At 41.9% G+C, this 23326-nt stretch overlaps 1 protein-coding gene across 17 annotated transcripts in view; it reads left to right on the top strand.

Annotated features, from left to right (window-relative positions):
* The window catches only part of LOC120913619 (muscleblind-like protein 3), a 201996-nt gene that overhangs the window by 95347 nt on the left and 83323 nt on the right, over nucleotides 1–23326 (top strand). For 14 of the 17 annotated variants that reach the window (XM_040323709.1, XM_040323714.1, XM_040323711.1 and 11 more), the window contains exon 2: nucleotides 10363–11286. The exons of 2 other annotated variants lie outside the window; for them this stretch is intronic. In XM_040323709.1, the coding sequence (XP_040179643.1) occupies nucleotides 11113–11286 (174 nt within the window). In that variant the 5' untranslated portion in view covers nucleotides 10363–11112. Of the gene's footprint in view, nucleotides 1–10067; nucleotides 10245–10362; nucleotides 11287–23326 lie in introns of those variants that run through there. One more of the 17 variants, XM_040323703.1, reaches the window with a different exon arrangement.

Below are 23326 nucleotides of genomic sequence, written 5' to 3'. Positions count from 1 at the left end.
CCTAGAGCAGCCCTTCTTCTCCTTTTTGTCATAGAGAAATCCTTGAAATAATTTCCAGATCTTTCCCTTAGTATTGGTGGTCACTGTAGTTGGGGAAATAAAACATTTGGGCTTGTCTTTTAGGCCCCTTTCACACGGGCGGATCGTACAAGTTCACCTGTCAGTTTTTTAGGTGGACGTGCACGGACGCTCCATGCAGGTCTATGGAGTGACGGATGTCAGCGGTGACATCCAATCCGCTCCGATCTGCTAAATTCAGACGTATGCCAATACGTTGGCTATCCATCCTATTGGATCGGATGAGATCTGATGAAAACGATGTCCGTTTTCATCCGATCTTTCCATAGGAATCAACGGCGCTCGTCAGGCCCCTGCCCGCTCAGTGAGCAGAGACGGACCTGTTAGCCGCCGGCTCAGCGGAGATCAGCGGAGAGATCTTATGCTGAGCTTGCAGACTCTGCTGTGGAGGCCTTACTTTTAATGATAATGGCAAACGGGACTAACCGAGAGAGTGAATCTTAATAATGGGGGCACAGACAGCAATAAAAGCTTGGTGAATAAAAAAAAAAATCCCTATAATCCCTCTCTCCTTTATTGTCTCTATCCAAAGCAAAAAATAATTGTTATACCTCAAGTTTAAATTAAATATTATGCATTGGTGTGAAAATATTTAGTAGATTAAACCTTACAGGATACGGAACGTCTGCAGGTGCCATGCTTTCTTACTATTGACCAAAATTTTTGCAATATGTGGGAGTTCCATTCCAAGCATTTCAGCACTGCTAGGTTAACAGGTGTTCTTCAGAACAGGATGTATTGTTTTAAAGTGGATTTATCATACAGTGCCAAGAGGCGGTAAAACTGTACACATTGAATTCACGTTGAATTCCATATACTATTAGGCTTCTTCTAAAGCGTCAAAACCTGGTGGTCAAGTTGACATCACAAGTCAGCTCTCCCTATTAGAGCAAGGCAATCTCTTTTGACTTGCTTTCGCCTGGACCGGTAGCCACAATCTTTTTAATTACCAGTTCTGGCTTAAACACTTTGGTATATTATTGATCGATATTTATTTATTGATGTATTATATTGAGAAGGATATAAATAGTCTATAGGCAGTGTGTAAATGGTACGATGACTGTCCTCTTTTTGCCAGGCATTAAATCAAGATGTGTAAGGGCCGGTTCACGTCAGAAGGCAGCGTGGGAAAGGTGTTCTCTGTGCGTGCATGCACTACTTTTTGTGTGATCCAGTGCAATTTTAGCCTATTCAAAGAAATAGGCTAAAAATCACACCACACTGAAGTGCACAGAAATGTGGACAGCGTTTCTGTGCAATTCAGGTATGAACTGGCCCTTAAGTTGCTTACTCCTTTTTGATTAATGTTGTTGGAGTGGATAGATTTGTTAAAGGAAAGTAAAGGGGAACAAGTGTTGTTGCCATTAGTAACTTATCAGGTTTTATCTTTCAGTTTATGGAAAGTGCGTTAGAGCAAAAAAATAAATAAAAAATCTTTTGTTGTACGTTTCTTTGGTCCTTGTACATTTCCCTATGTTTTTCTTTTATATTTTTTAACCACTTGCCTACATGGCACTTTCACCCCCTTCCTGTCCAAGCCATTTTTTCAGCGCCGTCACAATTTGAATGACAATTGCGCGGTCATGCAACGCTGTACCCAAATGAATTTTTTTTGCCCACAAATAGAGCTTTCTTTTGGTGGTATTTTGATCACCTCTGCGGTTCTTATTTATTGCGCTATAAACAAAATAAGAGGGACAAGTTTGAAAAACACAATATTTTTTACTTTTTGCTATAATAAATATCCAATTTTTTTCCTCAGTTTAGGCCGATACGTATTCTTCTACATATTTTTGGTAAAAAAATCGCAATAAGCGTATATATTGGTTTGAGGCTACAAAATAGGGGGTAGATTTAAAGCATTTTTATTTTTTACTAGTAATGGTGGCGATCTGCGATTTTTATAGTGACTGCGATATTGCCGCGGACACTTTTGACACATTTTTGAGACCATTCACATTTATACAGCGATCCGTGCTATAAAAATGCATTGATTGATGTATAAATATGACTGGCAGGGAAGGGGTTAACACTAGGGGGCGACCAAGGGAGCTATTCTTACTGTGGGGGGAGGGGACTGACTGGGGGAGGTGACCGATCGGTGTCCCTATGTACAAGGGACACACCATCGGTCTCCTCTCCCTGACAGGACGTGTATCTGTGTGTTTACACACATAGATCCACGGTCCTGCTCAGTTACTGGGCAATCGCAGGTGCCCGGTGGACATCGCCACCGCCGGGCACGCACTTTGGGCTCCCAGTGACGCGACGGACGCGCGCCCCGTAGTGGTTTAGGAAGGCGGGACGTCATGACGTCCGCTCAGAACGAGAGGGTCTTCATCTAGCCGTCATATGACGGCGGGTGGTAGACAAGTGGTTAAAGCCCTTGCAAGTACAGAAAAATACCTTTAATATGCCAGAAATGCACTCGGCTCCTAATTCCTGTTGTAGGTTGACACCTCACAGGATTTCTGTGGATTAAGTGGTATCCTCTGTGCTGTTCTCCACAACATAGACACTAACTATTTTGTAGTCCCACGATAACAATTGGGAGGGCAAATAAGACTCCTTGAAATAACAAATTCTGAAACTGAATTTATAACAGGACAAGCAGGTTTTTTAATATACAAACAAAAAAACTTCCAGTGGTATATTTAACAGACCAAAGGGTAGCAATTCAGAGAAGGTGTTTTTTTTTTTTACTTCGGGGTTCAGAGCTGTCATTCCCCAGGGACGAAACTGATCTGTGCTTGACCAGCTTCATTATGGACCATAATGCTCCATTCACACTAATGCGTTTTTTGATGCAGTTTACATTTTCCAGAAATGCAGGAAATTTTTTTAACATGGTTTCCTATGGAACATGTTAACATCAATGCTTTTTTGTGCCTCTGCGTTTTTGGAATGGGTCGGGGACTTTTTTCCTGCAAAAAGCAGCGTTTTGCATGTAATGGAATTCAATGGACCCACGTCCAAAAGTACTGTGTTTTTTACCACGATTTGCGTTTTTTTTTTTTTTTTTTAACCGGTTTATAACTGGTTGTTAAAGGAAATGTAAAAAAAAAAAAAAATTGCCGGCAAAAAAAAAAAATGATAAAAAACAAAACTGCAAATCGCGGTAAAAACGTGTCGAAAAACGCAGCAAGCACCGTAAAAAGCACTGCAAAAATGCTCAAAATCAACATGCATAGGTGTGAATCGAGCCTAAATGATATCAGCATATTAATAGATCCCTGATGGTGGGTGGATAAATCAGTCAATTTACATGCTCAGACCATAAAACCCGGCTCACTGCTATTTTTAATATTAAAACAAAAATATTAGTGTTGGCCCTGATTTATGTCATTACGATGAAATGCACAGGGCGTGACCAGGGCATGCTTACAGGGAGCTTGTGGAGAGAGTACTATTGGTTGCTGGAGCTGGATTAACTTGCATCTGCAGCCATCTGCCCCACCAACATTGCATTCTGGATTTTAAGATATATGCACTTTGTTCTTTGTGTAACATCTGAGTGGCATTTTATTTTTTGTTTTGTATCAATAAGAATAGCAGTGAGCACTATGCCTGCTTTTATTGTCTTTTGAGCATATAAATTGTACTGATCCATCTACCCACTACCTGAGCTGTTAATGACTATCAAAGTACCAGAAGAAATAACAGGACCTGGTTGGGAATGATCCAGCTGAGGATGTATTCATCGGATTGATCATATGGGAGCGTGATTTTGATCCTGGTTATGAGGGTCAATTTATTGAGGTAAAAGCATACCCAAAGGGGTTGACTTTGGTGGAGGTTTCAACTTTTACACAGTTTCTGCAGTTGCTTGATGTGTCTTTCAATGGGTTTGCCAGTTGTTTATGGACTTGATTGGTCTTATATAATTTTGGATTTATGTTTTATTTCATTATTAAATTGCTATACAACAAATTTTTTAAATCGGTTAAACTTTTTTATAAGTTGTCGTATGTGTTTGATTTTGCTGTTTAATAAGATGACTGGTAAAAATATACCAATATGCTGCAGAGATAATCTGTACTCACATGTACTTTACTGTAGTCTACAGCTTAGGGAAGCTAAGTAGTATCTTTTGAATTTTAGATAAAGAAAAGCAATGTGTGGCTTTTTACGGAACTACAAGTCCAAGCACCTCTGCCAGTCTGTAGGAAGGATGACATAAAACACGTGTGCCTGGACTTGTTGGGGATTAAAGCAAGCTCTTGTTGAATTTGTGAAACACAAAACACTGAACGTTTGTCTATGCAGGACCGTTCAGTAAAATCAATCATTCTGTAAGAGACACACCCCAAAATGGCGTTGGGAGTCTTTGGTTTGGCAACACGTGGCTCTAATCATGTTATCATTTCCACATAGTCATACCGCAGCAGCCAGAGCAAATTTTCATATCTATTAATAAGCAATACACTTATGTCCGACTACTTTTGGTAGTGTTTGGAAAGCTGGAAGCATTTTATAGCTTGTTTGTAGGTCTGAAAGAGTTGAACAGAAGTAAAACTCTCTGATACTGTAGCCTTGCTGTGCCAAGAGCCCATCAATCCCCGCAAAGGAATTGTGTAACCTTGCATAAAACACATCATTCTCAAACACAAGTATGTGAAACCGAGTTTACATTGCCAGAGATTTCTGCAATGTTTTGCCAGCCAGCTTGGCACCAACCAGACCTGGGCATGTATGAGTTAATCTGTGACTGGCCTTGGCAACTTCTGCTTTTTCCTTATAAGAATATTGCTTTGAAATGTTGCTTTGCTAAATGGAATGTGGGAGCAGAAGCCAATGAATTGCTTAAAGGTGCAACACTGCAGAAACCTACATAGCAGACAACTCTCCCTGATTTTTAGGAACAGTTTTAAGATTTGCCCCTAATACTTCTAGGGGCAAATCTTAATCTTAGAAATACCCCTGATTTTTGTTTATGGCCATCTACACAGTAAAAGTGTTTTTTGTGTTTCTGCATACAAATGATAACATGTATTAAAGTCCAACTGCAACCAAAAGTTTATTTCCGAAAAAGGTTTTATCCTATATCAAATTTTTATTGCTGTATTACTGTAGTTTCTTTTTGGGACAAACACAATAGGAGGCATGCAAAATCGCTTCCAAGGGACAAATTACAACATTTCTAATGCAGGGTGAAATAGTTAGAACTTTTTTGTTAAATTTACTTTATTGTCTGTGTCCTTTTTCCCTTCCTTCCCTGTCCAAGTAATGGCGTTACACAAAACACATGATGAGAAATTTCAAGGGGAGCACAATGTACATTTATGTGTTTAAATGAAAGCCAGGACAGTATTCATTCAATAAACTAAAAAAAAAAACTTCAAACATAGATACAATGACAGACATATATGAAACGTGCAGACCTAGAGTCTTATCGTAATAACCATGTATATCTTAAATCTTCCCAAAAGAGGATGTAAGAGACTGTTGGAGAAGAACAACATGTATCCAAGAAGCTTCCAAAACATGATTTCAATACTCAGCTAATAGAGACAACATGGGAGGTGGGTACACCCCACATCTAAATACAAATAATTATAGGTGCTACCAGGTTTCTCTACCTAATCCTTACCCCCCCCTTTATCTTCCCCCTTTCATCACCCCTTACTACTTGCGTTTGTGTCACAAAGTACATTAAAAAATGGCAGAAGTCCCAACCCTTCCCCAATATATCCAAAATTGAAAAACAGATTTGTCTGGAGTTAAACCTTTAACCCCTTCCCGACCGCCGCATGTACATATACGTCGGCAGAATGGCACGTACAGGCACATTGGCGTACCTGTACGTCCCTGCCTAGACGTGGGTCGGGGGTCCGATCGGGACCCCCCCCCCCCCCCGCGACTTGCGGCAGTCGGGTCCCCTCGGGGAGCGATCCGGGATGACGGCGCGGCTATTTGTTTTTAGCCGCTCCGTCGCGATTGCTCCCCGGAGCTGAAGAACGGGGAGAGCTGTGTGTAAACACGGCTTCCCCGTGCTTCACTATGGCGCTGCATCGATCGAGTGATCCCTTATGTAGGGAGACTCGATCGATGACGTCATTCCTACAGCCACACCCCCCTACAGTTGTAAACACACACACAGTGTACACCAAATCCTACAGCGCCACCTGTGGTTAACTCCCAAACTGCAACTGTCATTTTCACAATAAAGAATGCAATTTAAATGCATTTTTTGCTGTGAAAATGACAATGGTCCCAAAAATGTGTCAAAATTGTCCGAAGTGTCCGCCATAATGTCGCAGTCACGAAAAAAATCGCTGATCGCCGCCATTAGTAGTAAAAAAAAAAATGTTTATAAAAATGCAATAAAACTATCCCCTATTTTGTAAACGCTATAAATTTTGCGCAAACCAATCGATAAACGCTTATTGCGATTTTTTTTACCAAAAATAGGTACAAGAATACGTATCGCCCTAAACTGAGGAAAAAAAAAATTTTTATATATGTTTTTGGGGGATATTTATTATAGCATAAAGTAAAAAATATTGCATTTTTTTCAAAATTGTCGCTCTATTTTTGTTTATAGCGCAAAAAATAAAAACCGCAGAGGTGATCAAATACCACCAAAAGAAAGCTCTATTTGTGGGGAAAAAAGGACGCCAATTTTGTTTGGGAGCCACGTCGCACGACCGCGCAATTGTCTGTTAAAGCGACGCAGTCCCAAACTGTAAAAACACCTTGGGTCTTTAGGCAGCAATATGGTCCGGGGCTTAAGTGGTTAAAGGGGTTGTAAAGGTTCAAATATAAAAATAACAAACATGTCATACTTACCTCCACTGTGCAACTCATTTTGCACAGAGTGGCCACTATCCCGGTCTTTTGGGGTCCCTCGGAGGCTATCTCGGCTTCTCCTCGCAAGAGATAACCCCCTTGGAAGACAGCTTCCCATGAAGGGGGTTATCTTGCGGGCGCGCTCCCGTGATACAGCTGGCGGCCGACTGTATCACTTGGCCCTACCCCCCGGCGTGCCGCATCATTGATTAGATTGATAGCAGCGGGAGCCAATGGCTGCGCTGCTATCAATCTCCAATGAAGAGCTGAGAACAGCCTGAAGACAGGGGCGAGTAGCAGCGGGACTTTCGAGGGGTCAGGTAAGTAAACAGGGGGGCTGGGCGGGGCTTGTAAGCATCGGATGTTTTTCATCATAGGATGCATTAAGGTAAAAAAATGCAAAGCTTTACATTCCCTTAATATACTATTTGCTTTAAAAAAGTATCTAGATTATGTATATATTATATGTATTAAAATACCTGTTTGTAGTGTTCATGTATGTTTCCCCACGCTCCTCCAAGATTGTAATTTGCTTGCAAAGCTTAAATTAAGCAACTTGGCATGCAGTGTGTCCTTGAAAATTATTTTCAAATGTTGGCAGTTATTAAAATGTCATTTTCCACTAACATTCATCTCTGAATAAATAGTGTTAATTAAAATTAGTTTTAATTTGTTTTGGTTAGCGCAATATTTTCCCCTTTTTTCCATCTGAATAAATAGTGCACAAATTGTACAAGAGGTATTGATTAAACCTTTGCTTGGATAATGTAAAAGGACTAAATGGACCAGTTTACCCCAAAAAAATCTTTACACTTTGGGTAGATCCCTTCAGCTTGAGTTTCCCAGTGTTTGTTTTTCGCCTTTTTTTTCATTTACTTTGGAGGGTATAGAAACGTAAACACTGGAACCCAATCAACATGACTGGATATAAAAATCAGGAGATTGAGACCCCTTTCCTTCACCAGTATTCACTCAAAATAGGAGTCAGTTCTGGTTGGGTTTCCCACCTAAACTTCATAAAGTAACTTCCACTATAGCTGTGTCACCTACCTGATAGGAGACTGAGGTGACAAGGTCGGCCTCTCTTGTATCTCCGGCCCTGGTACCGCTGAATGTGGAACTAAGGACACAGAGGGACAGGAGGAACACGAGTGCCTGCAGGTGTAGACCCAGACAGCATAGCGGGAGATGCGAGCCGGAATGAGTAGGAGGAGCATCAGACCACGGAGGATAGCAGTACACAGGACGTCAGATGAAGTGTAGTTCCTGGAAGACTTGCAGCAGGAAGTCGCAGAGGGTCTCAGGACAGAAGTCACAGACACTCAGAGGTTGCCAAGGTGCAACACAGGACGCAGGTGCAGGGTCATACGGATAGCCGGGTCAAGTGGTAGGCGGGCAGTGAGGTACCAAGCAGCAGGCGGAAGCATAAGTCAAAAAACAAAAGCAAAAGGGAAACAAAGAATAAGGGAGTGAAAAAATGACCTCCGAAGAGCTCAAGAAAAAAAGGAGTTACTTTTGGCAACAAATTAATGATCCAATAACTATTTTGATACAAAAATTAATTTATTGTGGTATCAAAAAAGATTAATACAAAAACGAGATTCAATCTATTATAAAATTTGTACCGAAGGTAGGTAACCTACCATGAACATTAATTACAAACGGTACATACAATGAATCACATAGAATCACGACACTAAGGCGGAAGCAGCGTCAGGTGGGTAGCCAGGATCGGAAACCGGGAGTCAGAGTATAGGCAGAGTTCAGGAACAGGGTCAGGACAAGCCGGGTTCAGCAACGGAAGACAAGCAGGATCACAACAGGGTTCAAAGTATCAGGTTAAAGCTGAAGACCAGTCAGCAAGGGTCTGGGGTCAGGGCACTTTCTTAAATAGGCAGTATGGCGCCAATTGGCGATAGGGGTGCTCCTACGTGTATGCAGCGTCCTTTGTGCGCGTGCGCATTGGTGTGCCTAAGTATCTCAGGCCGCCCGTGCGCCAGAGAGCGCCTCGGACGGAAGGTGACAGTTCTCTTACAAGCTGTATGTTGATAACACCAATGTATTAGTGTACACTGGCTCTCCATACAGACCAGTGCACTTCTGCTTTTCCCTTCAAAGTTGGAAAGAAGGTTACAATATTAGTGTTATGTAGGAAATTGAACACGTCCTCATCTGTTCCCTTTTTAGGGGGAAAAGTTTATCTAAAAGGAATATTTCACTATAAATGAAGTCTAATGGTCAGAGCCATCCCTTTAAAAGCAAAAAGTAAGGGTCTTGAGGAGGACCAGATGAAGGACTGGAACAAAAAGGTGCGAGGGCCACATGAAATGGCCTGAAGGGCCGGATTCAGCCCGCGGGCCTTGTGTTTGACACCTGTGCTCTATGATATAGTTAAATGAGAAATCCAAAATGGAGAGTGGTACCCCATCATGATGGGTGGTGGTAATTAGTATGAATACTCTAGCATAAGGACTTCATTAGTGGAGTCCCTGAAAGATTTAAGACCCCTTTTTAGGTTATTTAACTCTATAGCACCTGTCGGAAAAAAATAAAATAATGAAAAAAAAACTGTTGGGATGAAATTACCTTTTGTAACTACTCTGGAATAAATTTGGTATAGTATTGGGAATACGTATTAAAGCTACAAAGAGAACAATAATAATATACAAAGTAAAAGCCAAGGCAAACCAGTTTACTTGCGGTCTAAGTGCATATTTTGCACATTCTAATCTATTGTACCAGTATACAGTTGTTACATTTATGTCCAAAAAAAAAAAACACTACAAGCAGCAATCCTCACAGACTATTGTCTACTTATGTTATACAGATGGCTTGGCTGACTTTGCACCATGATCAGATATCTGTATCTTAGTAGGTGAAATGTCTTTATGACTGCGATGAAACGTGTGCCGTTGGTTGGAAAAGGGTTAATGTCTATCCAGCATTACTGTGCTTGTCTAGTTCTCCCAACCCGTGGCACACAGCCACCAGCTGGAGGCTAGATTCTGCTCATACAGCACATACGTACTGTCAAATTCCTTGTCTGTTTTCCATTTATAGCAAATTTCTAACCCTTCTCACTTTACACGTCTTTCTTATAAGTAAATAACTAAAAACAAAAAATACAACTGCCGCACGTGTGCTGTGTTAAGCGCAAGGCATTTTCTGTGCAGCAAGCAAAAAAAAAAAAAAGATTCCATGCCAAAACAGAATAGCATAAACCAAGCTCTGCTATTGGGCATCAGCCCAGTCCAATATTGCTACAGAGAGGGTAATTGGCTCTTGTGTTTTACCATGCGCAGATTCGATTGGGAAATGCCCCTTTTTCAATCCACAATGGCTGATCGCACTGCGCTGTAGTGTCACTATCTGAAAAGGTTTTTCCTGTTACAAAAACTAATTTTCCTTTTGCTGTGTCGTGTAAGCTTGTGATGAATATTACAAGGTTGTATTTTTTTTTTCTGATTATGTATTTCATTTCCTCTTTTATTGCAGGTTGCTGAAACGTGCCTTTTTTTCTGAAGCTAACGCTGCTTGGATCTCTGTCTAGTGCTGCCTCTGTTTTTTTTTTTTCCCCTTTTTTTTTTTTTCTCTTTTTTTTTATTTGCCGTCGCTTGCAGGCCAACCCAAAACGGCAACTGACCTTCGTAATTACAATTTCAGCACTCAATCCTTGAATACGGAAATCATCAAATTTTCATTAACAGTCACGGCTGTGCCCAACTGTAACATTATTTTATTCATCGTAACAATAAATAAAACGCCACAGATTGTCTGAGGAACTGAAATTCTGCCAATTTCTGCTGAGTTTTACACAACCATAATTGGAACCATTAAGCCAAGAGCACAGAATTGTTGAAAAAGTCGGCTCAGTCTAACTCGATCTGATTTCAGAAGTGACAAATAAAGCCAACGCATTCAAACTTTGACATTTTGCACTTTTCAAGAGCTGGTCTCTAATTAGATTTATTTTTATTTTCAATTTATCTGATAAAACGTCTATTTTATGGTTGGATGTTTGTGTCTCATTCATGTCTCGACAACAGATACAAATTGACTAAAAAAAAAGAAAAATTATAAAAAAAAAAAAAAAAAAACCTTAAGTGCTGAATTTTTTTTTAACCAAAGCGAAAAGAAAATAGTTTTTATTCATTTAAACTTGAACTCCACCTTTCCCCATCCCCTTCTTTTAAGAAGAAAAAAACGATTGTAGTCACCGATAGGAGGTGTTCTCCTGTCTTTAATATGGCTGTTAACGTCTCCTTGGTGCGTGACACAAAATGGCTGACGCTGGAAGTCTGTCGGGAATTTCAGAGAGGCACTTGTTCAAGGTCTGATGCAGAATGCAAGTTTGCTCACCCATCACGGAGTTGCCATGTGGAAAATGGACGAGTTATCGCTTGCTTTGACTCGCTGAAGGTAAGGGAAACCAGCGCTTCTATTTTAAATTTGGAGTTTTTAGGTTTGCCTCTAATTATGTCTGCAATAATTTTCAGTCATGATTTTTTTTTAAATGGTATTTCTTCACTAACAAGCCTGTGAAGTTTGATAGAAAAATGTCAGACAGAAGGGTGTGGTAAAAAAGAAAGCCATAGTGAAAGCAAATGACATGTACTGTATAAAGTGTAACTTCACTGTTACTTAGAAATATAGCAATGCAATAGGCAGCTGACATCGTTTTATAAAGTGGAAACATGGCTTAGGACAACTAGGGCTCAGCCCTAATTTTACGCGGCGTAACTCGACGGAAACGACGTAAAGTTAGATCGACGGGCAGCGCGGACGTTCGGGAATCGCCGTAACTATTCATTTGCATATTCTACGCCGACCACAATGGCCTCGCCACCTAGTGGCCTGCCTAGAATTGCATCCTTAAGATCCGACAGTGTAATTCAATTACACCTGTCGGATCTTAGGGCTAGCTATGCGTAACTGATTCTATGAATCAGTCGCATAGTTAGGACGGCCCTAACACAGAGATACGACGGCGTATCAGGAGATACGCCGTCGTATCTCTTTTGTGAATCTGGCCCCATGATTTTTATCATAGGTGTATTTTAAATGATAGAGACAGGTTATCAACCAAAAATCCAGAAAAAACGCATGATACAAATGTTATAAATTGAGTTGCCGTTCAGTGAGTAAAGTAAGTATTTGATCCCCTACCAACCAACAATAATTCTGGCTCCCACAGACTGGCTACAGTATGTGCTCATGTGGTACACAGATTAGTCCTGTCAATTTCAGAAGGTGCTCCTAACGACATCTCGATCTGAAAATCGGACGAAAAATACTGCTTTTGACGCGATCATACGATAATCGGATCGTTAGTACAGAGTTTTCGAGAGCCGATCATGACATTTCATCCGATTATTATTCAATCAGACAAGCACGAAAATGTTCCTCGTACGATACCAGATCGTACAATTTTCGTTTAGTCAGTATAGTTGTCCAAAAATACAATACAAATGCACTACAACACATGACATCAAAGTCGTACAAGAATTTCCGTGACTTTAGTAACCTATTCATTTTTTACTTGCGACTAGTAAACGGAAAAAGTCGGACGATCTGTCGTCCGATTTTCGGATCGTGTGTACGAGCCATTAAACCCACCATCATGGGCAAGACAAAAGAGCAGTCAAAGGACATTGCTGTGTATTTCAGGATCAGTATCACAGGACAGAGTATACAGCCCCAGCATCACAGGGCAGAATATACAGCCCCAGCCTCACAGGACAGAGTATATAGCTTAGCCTCACAGATCAGGGTATATAGCTCAGCCTCACAAATCAGGGTATATAGCTCAGCCTCATAGATCAGGGTATATAGCTCAGCATTACAGATCAGGGTATATAGGTCAACATTACAGATCAGGATATACAGCCCAGCATTACAGATAGGGTATATAAAACTGACAGCACTGCCCCCCCCCTCCGGGGGAAGTTCGACACTTAATGGTCAGTGGTGTCCTTTCCTCCAGTGCAGGCAGCAGCGGCAGCTCCGGTGTCTGCTCCTCATGCTTTCTCCGCTCTGTGTCTCCTTTCCTGCCAAAACGCTGGGCATCCAATAGGATCGCCTGCCACTTTGGCCAATCAGAAAACAAGTCTAACTGACCTGCCTCCTGATTGGAAGGGAGGCACTGTAGTGTGAAAATAGTGAAAATGTATTCACTATAGTCACACAATTGGGTGGGATCGGGGTGAACTCTCTGCGCCCCGAGCCCATCCTTTTTTGAAGCCTATTGGAGCCTCTGGGTGAACTCTCTGCGCCCCGAGCCCATCCTTTTTTGAAGCCTATTGGAGCCTCTGGCTCCACCCCCGCCATAGGAATCCATGCACCCGGCGTCCTGAAAGGACAGCCTCCTCCGGATCCCCATGGACATTCTCCCAGGTACCAGCCAATATGGCGGCTTCTCCTTTTGGCCAATCGGGTCTCACCCGCTTCCTGATTGGCCAGAAGGAGTAGAAGTAAGACAATAGCTCATATTAATTTGCTATAATCATACAACTGGGTGGGCTCTGCACCCCGAGCCCAACCCTTTTTTCAAGCCAATTAGAGCCTCAGGTTTTAATCATGTGCTTCCAAAAAAAAAAATAGAAATCCATGCGTCCAGCGCTCTGCATGTAGATTAGGAGACAGACATATGGATTGGGGGGGGGGGGGGGGCGTCGCTCCTGCGTCCCTAATGGATGGGCCGCCACTGGTAGTCATAAATGGACATGTAGCTTTAAACTGATTTTAGGCAAGCACTTTATTTAGCAACAGTTTATTTTTCTTCTGGATACATTTTATACAGAAAAGCGGATTACTGTAAAGACCCCTACCAGTGTTAAAGAATGTTACCCCAGCATTTAATCCTGATATGTACCTGTTGTACCATTTACTTGTATGAAAAAGTATCATGTTCTCTTTGTATTGCTTCCTTTGTGTGAAATACCTGATGATTCTGACAGTCCCCCTGCTTTCCTATTATAAACTGAGCACGCTAGGGGTGAGAGCACATCCATTCCAATGTAGTCAGTTTTCTCATTGTGCTGGGAGAACAACTTGCCTGTCCTACAATGATCAAACTTGTGTTGACATGCCCCTTGCACAGCCAATCACTGGGAAGATCAGTTTACTGCAATTTCTCTGTCCCCACCTCTCTAAACCCCTTGTGCAGCTGAGAACAGAGATTGTTCACTCATCAAATAAGTAAAAAAGTATTTATAATGTTATTTGTATAAATACAGAAATGTTTGCCTTTCATTTCCATTTTAAACTGAATGGGTTGTTTTACAAAGTCAGAGTTTACATATACTTGAAATGCTTTTCCCAACCCCTTTAACTGCCGCTTTTGCTGGACAAATTTATCTGCTTATAAATATGGAGAAAAGTAAAACGAATTATATCTGAAATAAAAAAAATAGTTACCTAGAATACAGGAATTTTTACTATAAGTCTGTTTTCACACCGCTATTTTTAGTGTCGCTTTACCGTCGTTTTTTACGGCGCTTTTCGGCCGCTAGCGGGGTGCTTTTGACCCCTGCTAGCGCTTTGCAGACGGTTCGTTGACGCTGCCTATTGATTTCAATGGGCAGGGGCGCTTTATACACCACTCCTACAGCGCTGCAAAGATGCAGCTTGCAGGTCTTTTGCTTTGGCGTGAGAAAAGAGGCTCTTTCCAGGCGCTTGTAACGTGCCTCAGTGTGAAAGCAGCCTAATGGTCCTCTATCAAACTTTCATATAACTGTTCTGATTCTTGAACGTTCCCAACTGTTAATATTGGTTACAGCTGGCATGATGCAATATTGGGACTCTTTTTGTAGCTCTTGCTGAGGGAATTTCTTGAACCAATCTTTATTTTTATTTTTTTATGAAGCGAGATATGGATCTTGTTAACATTGGGATATGTGAAAGTACGGTGAGCTGAGACCCTTCCTATCCTCCTAGCAAAAGGAAATGTTATAGATAAACAAATAGTTGGGCTGAATCAGGTCACACTGTAGGTAGCCAAGGAGGTTATTCTGTCTTTAATGTGGACTCTTAGGAACCCACCTCATTTTGGCCTATTTACTCTGAGTGAGCGAAAGGGTTGGCCATTTGCTTATTCTTAGACCCCTTTCACACCAAGGCGATTTGCAGGCGCCATAACGCTAAAAATAGCACCTGCAAAGCACCCTGAATGAGCTGCTGCTGTCTCCCTATTGTAAAAGCCTGAGGGCTTTCTTTCAGACTGGAGCGGTGCGCTGGCAGGATGGTAAAAAAAAAAGTCCTGCTAGCAGCATCTTTGAAGCGGTGAAGGAGCGGTGTGTATAACGCTCCTGCCCATTGAAATGATTGGGCACCGCGGCGCTTTGAGGGTGGTCTTAACCCTTTTTCGGACACTAGCGGGGGTTAAAAGCGCCTCTCTAGCGGCCGAATAGCACAGCAAAATTGACGGTAAATTGCCGCTAAAAATAGCAGCGCTTTACCGTCGACGCAGTGTGTAAGGGGCTTTAGGCCTCGTACACACGGCCGAGAAACTCGACGGGCGAAACACATCGAGTTCCTTGTGAAGCCGTCGAGAAACTCGACAAGCCAATTTTCTCCATTCCCGTCAAGGAAATGGAGAACATGCTTTCTTTTTGGCTCGTCGAGTTTCTCGACAGTTTCCTCGACGAAAATGTACACACGACCGATTTCCTCGGCAAAAAAATATCTCACAGCAAGTTTCTTGCCGTTTTTTGCCGAGAAACTCGGTCGTGTGTACGAGGCCTTAGAGTAAATGTGAGTTCCATTGCAAGATTCTACTTAAAGCGGATGTGCCATGGGGAAAAAATATTAAAAGCCAGCAGCTACAAATACTGCAGCTGCTGACTTTTAATATTAGGACACTTACCTGTCCTGGAGTCCAGCGCTGATCGCAGCAGAGCACGAGCGATCGCTCGTCTCTCTGCTGCTCCCCCGCCATCCACGCTGAGGGAACCAGGAAGTGAAGCGCTGCGGCTTCACTGCCCGGTTCCCTACGGCGCATGCTGTGTGCTGGGAGCCGAGTGTTCCCAGCACACAACGGGCGACAGACGGGAAGTCAGAAAAACCCGTCTTTTGCCCGTAGAGTGTGGCCGGAAGTGGGTGCAAATACCTGTCTTTAGACAGGTATCTGCACCCCCCTCCCCCCTGAAAGGTGTCAAATGTGACACCGGAGGGGGGGAGGGTTCCGATCAGCGGGACTCCACTTTAGGGTGGAGAACCGCTTTAACAGAAACTGGCACGAAAATTAGAATTTAACTGTTTATATGCCTAATCTGTGAACATGGTAGCATGTACACCACATCAAGCATCAATCACCCATCCTGGTGATAGCATAAAGGAGAGATGTCAGAATATAAAAAAATAAACATACAGTACATACTTTCCTGCTGCAGCATTGGCCTGATGCTATTGTGCCCCACCAGCTTTAATCCTAAGAAATTAGCAATCACATGACCAATGATCACTCATTTCCGCTCTGCCCTGTGCCTACAGCACTCACTGAAACTCTGGGGTGGGGGCAGAAGCGGCTGGCTCAGGCTCTAAGCAGCACATTGACAGACTGAGCCAACTGAAGATCAGGCATCTACGTGGATCCCCACATTGTTGTTGGGATCCTTTCAGAGTCTGGAATGGCCCTGTGATGTCAAATCCCGCTGTCAGCAGATTTTGGGTCACAGTGGCAAGCAGATGCACTCTTGTGTCCCCCCAAGAGAAATAAGACCAAAAAAGCGTTGTCCATGTGTCCTATTTTAATTTGTCCAATTGTTTTATTTCTTCACATCAAAATATATTGTGGTGAAGAAGGCTTGTTTGATGGACCACATACTCAACAACCCTAATAGAAATAAGTAAAACATTTCCAGCTGGTTTAGTTGCTTAATTTTATTTATTATTTAAGTCTCAAGAAAATTGATTTGAAAGTGATGTAAAAATGTTTATTATTGAATGATTAGAGTGAGCTGTAAAATAGGCAGTCAATCTTTGTAGTTGATACAAATGAATAACTTTCAGGAAGCTTATGTTACCTGAAAAATATGCAGCTCAGTGCACTTCTAATGGGATTCTGTTAAAAAAAAAGAGCCTTGGGATATTTTTCACATTGTATCAAATCTACAGTACAGCTAACTATGTTCAAAAATTCAAGTTTGTCCATTAGTTCCTGACTGTTAAAGGGGAGTTCCACCCACAATTTCACTTTTTAAATATAAATACCCCTGTAATACACAAGCTTAATGTAGTCTAGTAAAGTTAGTCTGTAAACTAAGGTCCGTTTTGTTTGGTTGTTAGAGCATTTAGTTAGTTTATAATCTAGAAATAGACCGTGGCCATCTTAAGTGTGGGCATCAAGAAGCCAGACTGTATGACTTCCTGGATTTCAGCCTTGCAGATCTCGCACATGCTCAGTGCTGCACAAGCGATGTAATAGGTTTCAGTCAGGTTTCCATAGCAACGGGAGTGTCGGAGGAAGTTGCCGCCCCTGATCTATGCAAATTGGCTATTTGCAAGGACTACTGGGATACATGATGCCTATCCCAGAAACCCTTGCGAATAGCCTTGTGACTTAATAGCCTAGGCTAATAAGGAGGAGGAAGTAATGAAGAACTACAAAATAAAGGTATTTACAAGCAAAAAAATAAATAAAAATTGTCCATTCTGAACACTCTGGCCCAGATTCACGTAGTAGTGCGGCGGCGTAACGTATCGTAGATCCGTTACACCGCCGCAAGTTTTCATCGCAAGTGCCTGATTCACAAAGCACTTGCGAGAAAACTCCTGCCAGCGGCCTCCGGCGTAAGCCTGCGTAATTTAAAGGGGCGTGTGCCATTTAAATTAGGCGCGCTCCCGCGCCGGACCTACTGCGCATGCTCCCTTTTGAATTTCCCGCCGTGCTTTGCGCGAAGTGACGTCATTTTTTCGAACGGCGACGTGCGTAGCGTACTTCCGTATTCCCGGACGTCTTAGTTCAAATTTTCAAATTTCGACGTGGGAACGACGGCCATACTTTATACAGCACATACGTGTGCTGTGTAAAGTTAGGGCACCAAAAACGACGACTAACTTTGCGACGGGAAACTAGACTAGCAGCGACGTAGCGAACGCGAAATAACGTCGTGGATCGCCGTAACTACTAATTTGCATACCCGACGCTGGTTTACGACGCAAACTCCCCCCAGCGGCGGCCGCGGTATTGCATCCTAAGATCCGACAGTGTAAAACAATTACACCTGTCGGATCTAGGGGCTATCTATGCGTAACTGATTCTATGAATCAGTCGCATAGATACTCTAAGAGATACGACGGAGTATCTGAGATACTCCATCGTATCTGGGCCTATGAGATTAGGGCATGCAGCACAAACAAACATAAAAAAATGGGTGGAACTCCACTTTAAGGCCTGTACATGCAATCAGAAAATCAGGCGACAAATACCGCTTTCGAATCGATCATACGATAATCTGATGGTTAGTACATTTTAGGGACAAACCCGAAAATGTTTCTCATACGATACCAGATTGTAAAATTTTCCCCCTCTAATTTAATTCTGGTGTGATGTAATTGTTTGTGTATGTAGCTCTTAAATTACTTTTGTGATCCAAACAGTACTGATGGTCTGCCGAAATATGATCACCATTAGAGAAATGACAACCCCATTCATTCAAGACCCTTATGTAATCCTGTCCTATCTTAAATCAACACATAATGTTTCAATTCTAGTTTAACTCCAATGTGAGCAAACATGCTGTTCTGCCAGAATTTTGATGGCAAAACTGCGTGGACAAGAGCAGGGGCTCTGTCCTTGAGGCTGTAGCCTTATACAAGTTTGAAGGGTTTTATATATTTGCTTAAAGCTTAACCCACAATTTGTACACATGAGTGAAGTAAGGCATGTGCTATATTTAACTTCAGAAATCTCAATCTGCCCACTTCCCAGGAGTTGTGCTGACTGAAAGGTACTTTCCACATTCTTTGACAACTCTGAAATTGTACAATAGCTCTCTGTCTGCTGCTTTACGAGCATCGTAAGAGTTCTGTAGAAGGAGCCAATTATGCCTATTGTCCAGGCTCCTCAGCTTAGAGGAGGGAAGACATTTTGTTCTCTCTCCAGAATGATCTCACCTGTGTGGAATAAGCAATCTAATTATACCTAATTAATACTCTTATTAATGTTTATTTCTTGTTCATAAAGGCCTGGTTCACACTGATACGATTTGAGATGTCAAATTGCATCTCAAATCGGCGGCAATTGTCGGCAATGGCACCGTCCTATTCGGTGCGACGCAGCATCTGTGGCGCTGCACCGATTTCAAAAAGTAGTTTCTGTACTACTTTTTGCGAATTCGGGCCGCGATTTACATTGACATCTGTGCAGAAACCTGCACAGATGTCTCTGAAATCGCGGCCGAAATCGGGACTGCCAGTGGGAGTGAAATCGTGCGAGTTCAGCTGAACTCGCAGGGCTTCACTCCTGCAGCCCCGTGTGAACCTAGGCTAAGAAACATTTGGGTTATGCTGCCACCTTCAGGCGGAATTGGACAAAGGCAAACAAAAAAAAACATTGAACGGCCAGGTATAACCCCTTCCACTGTCATCATGCTTCAGTTTTTTGCTAGTGTCCTATGAGGATGCATATCTTTTCTCTATTGATTTTTTTTTTTTATAATTTTTAGTAGTCGTCGTGTTTTTCCTCTTTTTTAAGATTTTTTTTTTTCATTCAAGCGTTCATCTACAGTCTGCTCAGCTGGGCTTTTCATGCACTTACCTGGATCGGCATATCCTCAGCAACAGCTTTAAAGGCAGTAACACTCCTCTCCCCTCTGGACTAAAAATTGCAGAGTCTGCCTGGAATGTTGCCTTCAGACACTGCGTTCTGTATGTGTCACTTTTCAGACCTCTGTGTACTGTTACTTAACCACTTTCCAGGTTCAGAGCCATGGCACAGCCTCTGGTGTTACCCAGTGTCTGAAAACTCCTTAATGAGTATGATGTGTTCACCAAGCATTGGGAATTACCTAGTTTATTGGTACCATTGAAAACCATTATTATACCACCTTTTACTTTGGCTTCCATTGACAGCATTAACACCCTGGATAATTAAGTGCTGCATCACTAACCAGATGGTTGTGTACATACTATGTTCCTGCTTTTTCAGCATGAAATAGCTGATTCCTTCAATTGTCTCTATTTGCAACTTACAGTTCTACCTCAGTTGGTACTTGAGGCCACCTACAGTGACCTGCCTGGTCACCTCTGCCATTGACTGTCTTTTGCTGTAAGCAGCTGGCTTGTACCCATGTTTTTTATGTAGTCATCTCAGTTAGGTTGCCTGTGTTAAACAGTACATGTTGGTTCCCAAGAGCAAGTGGAGCTGTCCTGCTGACACCGACATCTTCTCTGCAGTTATGTTTGATTTTATAAGTCTAATTCTACACTTCTTCACTTCCAAACCTGCCTGCAGCTATGACAGCCCTCGAGCCCTCCATTGCTGAAACTATCTGATGAAGAATCTCACAAATCTTTATGAATTAGTTTGTTCCTGAGTAGCCGAAGCCAGCTGCCATAGCTCACAGGCTAATAGCCACCCAGATATATTTCTTGACACAGTGAGCACCCTCTTAAAATTCCAGGAGGGCCCCAAGACTATCAAAACTTTTACCACAAACTGGAAAGAATTCTAACCCACGATGTGTTGCAAATAGTCCAGACCGAAAATAGTATGGGTGGATCCTGAACCTTCAGAAATCAGCACTGAAACCGTCTTATTGCTTAGAGTACCTGGGTCTCATCCTTTACACAGCTTCAAGGGGTTGTAAAAGTTTGTTTTTTATTTTCTAAATAGGTTCCTTTTAAGCCAGTGCATTGTTGGTTCACCTACCGTTTCCTTCCATTTCCCTTCTTAATGTTTTTTTGTCTGAATTTCTCACTTCCTGTTTCTCCTCAGTAAGCTTGCTGACTAACCCCCAACCAGAACAACTTGGATGATGGGGGCAAGCTTACTAAGGAGGAACAGGAAGTGAGAGATTCAGATTAAAAAAAAAACATTTAGAAGGGAAATCGATGTAAAAGGTTAGTAAACCAACAATACACTAGTTTAAAGGAACCTATTTCGAAAATAAAAAACTAACTTTTACAATCCCTTTAAGCAGAATTCTTCTTCTGCAAGAAAAACTGCAAACTCTCAGCTCCCAGACTTGTACTCTGCAGTCCAGGAGCTGCCTAAGTCCACAATTCTGTATAAGAATTCTGTATCTGAAGGTAGTTCTCTTTGTTCAATTCCATCAAGACCCTTACCACACAACATTCCTAGACACCATGTTGGTGCAGGGGTATTGGTTGAATGAAGAATACTGAAGTTGGGGCACTTTGTCTCTGTCTTCCAATTGTCTTTTGTGGAGACCCCAGGCTGCCACACTTATGCACATTGCACAAGCATAGTGCCCAGTTGTGGCCATTAGGAGACCCACCCCAAGAAATGGGGAAAGTATGGATAATTTAAAAAAGAATAAGAGGGGAAATATTTTAACATGGACACCATGTTTTCTGATAGCTGTGTAAGAGAGGTTTCCCCTCACTTTGGATCAATTTTCTCTCACTTGCTGCGGTGTCTAAAGGAAAAGAAGTGAAGGGAAATTTCCCCAATGAGACACTGATTTCAAAAAGGGTTTAACTGTTCCATATTCTATCCAAAATGTAAAAAGAAGATTTCATTTTAGATATACTTGAAGTATAAATCCATCCTAAAGCTCACAGAAAGAAAGCAATTTTTGCATTGTAATATTCATAATGATTTCTTCTACTGTAGGGAGGCAATGGGTACCTGTAATGTAGGTTTTGTTTTCTGACATAAAAATGATATCTGTTTCAAGCCAGTAAAAAAGAAGAAGAGGAAAGGTGGATATACATTTACGTCAAGTGACACTGCTATTAAGTAAAGCATATTTTTCACATGACAAACACAATAAGGTTTGATTTGTGACCCGACGGGCTCTGAACGTATTCCCACATGCACAGCCTACCTACTGGGTAGCCTAAATCTCTGTTCATCGTTATGTAGCTGATGGCACTGTTATCTAAGTGCTGACTCAATCAAGGCCTGTGTGTGCAATCATTTTTCTTTCCATACATTTTTTAGAGCCCACGCCAACTTAACTCGCACACGCCCAATTATGAGAGGGAAGTTTCAACAGAATTGAGACCAAAACACACTTTTTCGATGTAGTGCATTGTTGTAACACATTATTATTATTATTCAGGATTTATATAGCGCCAAGAGTTTATGCAGCGCTTTAGAATATAAAAGGGAGACAATACAGTTATAATACAATAAAATACAAGAGGATTAAAAGTGCCCTGCTCAGAAGAGTTTACAATCTAATAGGGTGGAGCAGGTGGTACAAAAGGTTGTAACTGTGGTGAATGAGCCAATGGAAGTGGTAAAAGATTAGTTGGAGACATGATAGGCTTCCCTGAAAATATGTTTTTTTTTTTTAGGGATCGCTTGAAGGTAGCAGTGGGTAGGGGATAGCCGGACAGTGCCAGAGGATGGGAGAGGCTCTGGAGAAATCCTGGAGATGAGCATGGGAGGAGGAGATGAGAGAGCTTGACAGTAGGAGGTCTTGAGAAGAGCGGACGGTTTGGGATATGTTTGGAGACGAGATTGGTGATGTAGCTCGGGGCAGAGTTGTGGATGGCTTTGTAAGTTGTGGTTAGTATTTTGAATTACATTTTCTGGGTGATTGGGAGCCAGTGTAGGGATTGGAGGAGAGAGTTGGCAGACACTGAGCAGTTGGTAAGGTGGATAAGTCTGGCAGCAGCATTCATGATAGACTGAAGAGGGGATAGCCTATGGAGGCAGGCCAATGAGAAGGGAGTTGGAATAGTGAAGGCGAAAGATAACAGGGGAGTGAATGAGGAGCTTGGTGGTTTCATTTGTTAAAAAGGGGCGAATTTTAGAGATGTATGTTCCACAGTGGGGTCTACATTTTGCATTTTTAGTAGGAAATAATGTACACATGACATCAGAATTAAGGAAAATAGAAATGTAAAGATCACCTTGCCTTAACTAGCACTTTAAACAAATATCCATATGTTAGGTGCTTAAAGTGACTGTAAAATTATTACCTGCTCTCTTTTGGTCTATATCATTTGAAAGTAACCTGTTAATCCTGCCAGAATTTTAGTGAGCACCTAACTTCCTGAAATTAAAGCAGTCCTCAAAACCTGCTAGATTTAAATTCTACACTGTTTTATAGATCCTTACTATAGAAATAACAGTTCAGTTTATCTCCTTATGAGTTATTGTTAGCATGGTTGTGCAAAATGTGTCCAGATTATCTGATGCCTAGCCTGTCATTTTGCTGCCAATTTAAATGAAACTGCTTCCTGGCTTAAATTCCGCTGAGTTGTACCTTTTTTATTTATATAGCAAGAAATCACCTCCGTTCCTCCTAGGAAAGGTGTTTAT

Source organism: Rana temporaria, chromosome 9, assembly GCF_905171775.1.
Source record: "Rana temporaria chromosome 9, aRanTem1.1, whole genome shotgun sequence".
Classification (NCBI taxonomy): domain Eukaryota; kingdom Metazoa; phylum Chordata; class Amphibia; order Anura; family Ranidae; genus Rana; species Rana temporaria.
This window is presented reverse-complemented; position numbering and strand designations above follow the sequence as displayed.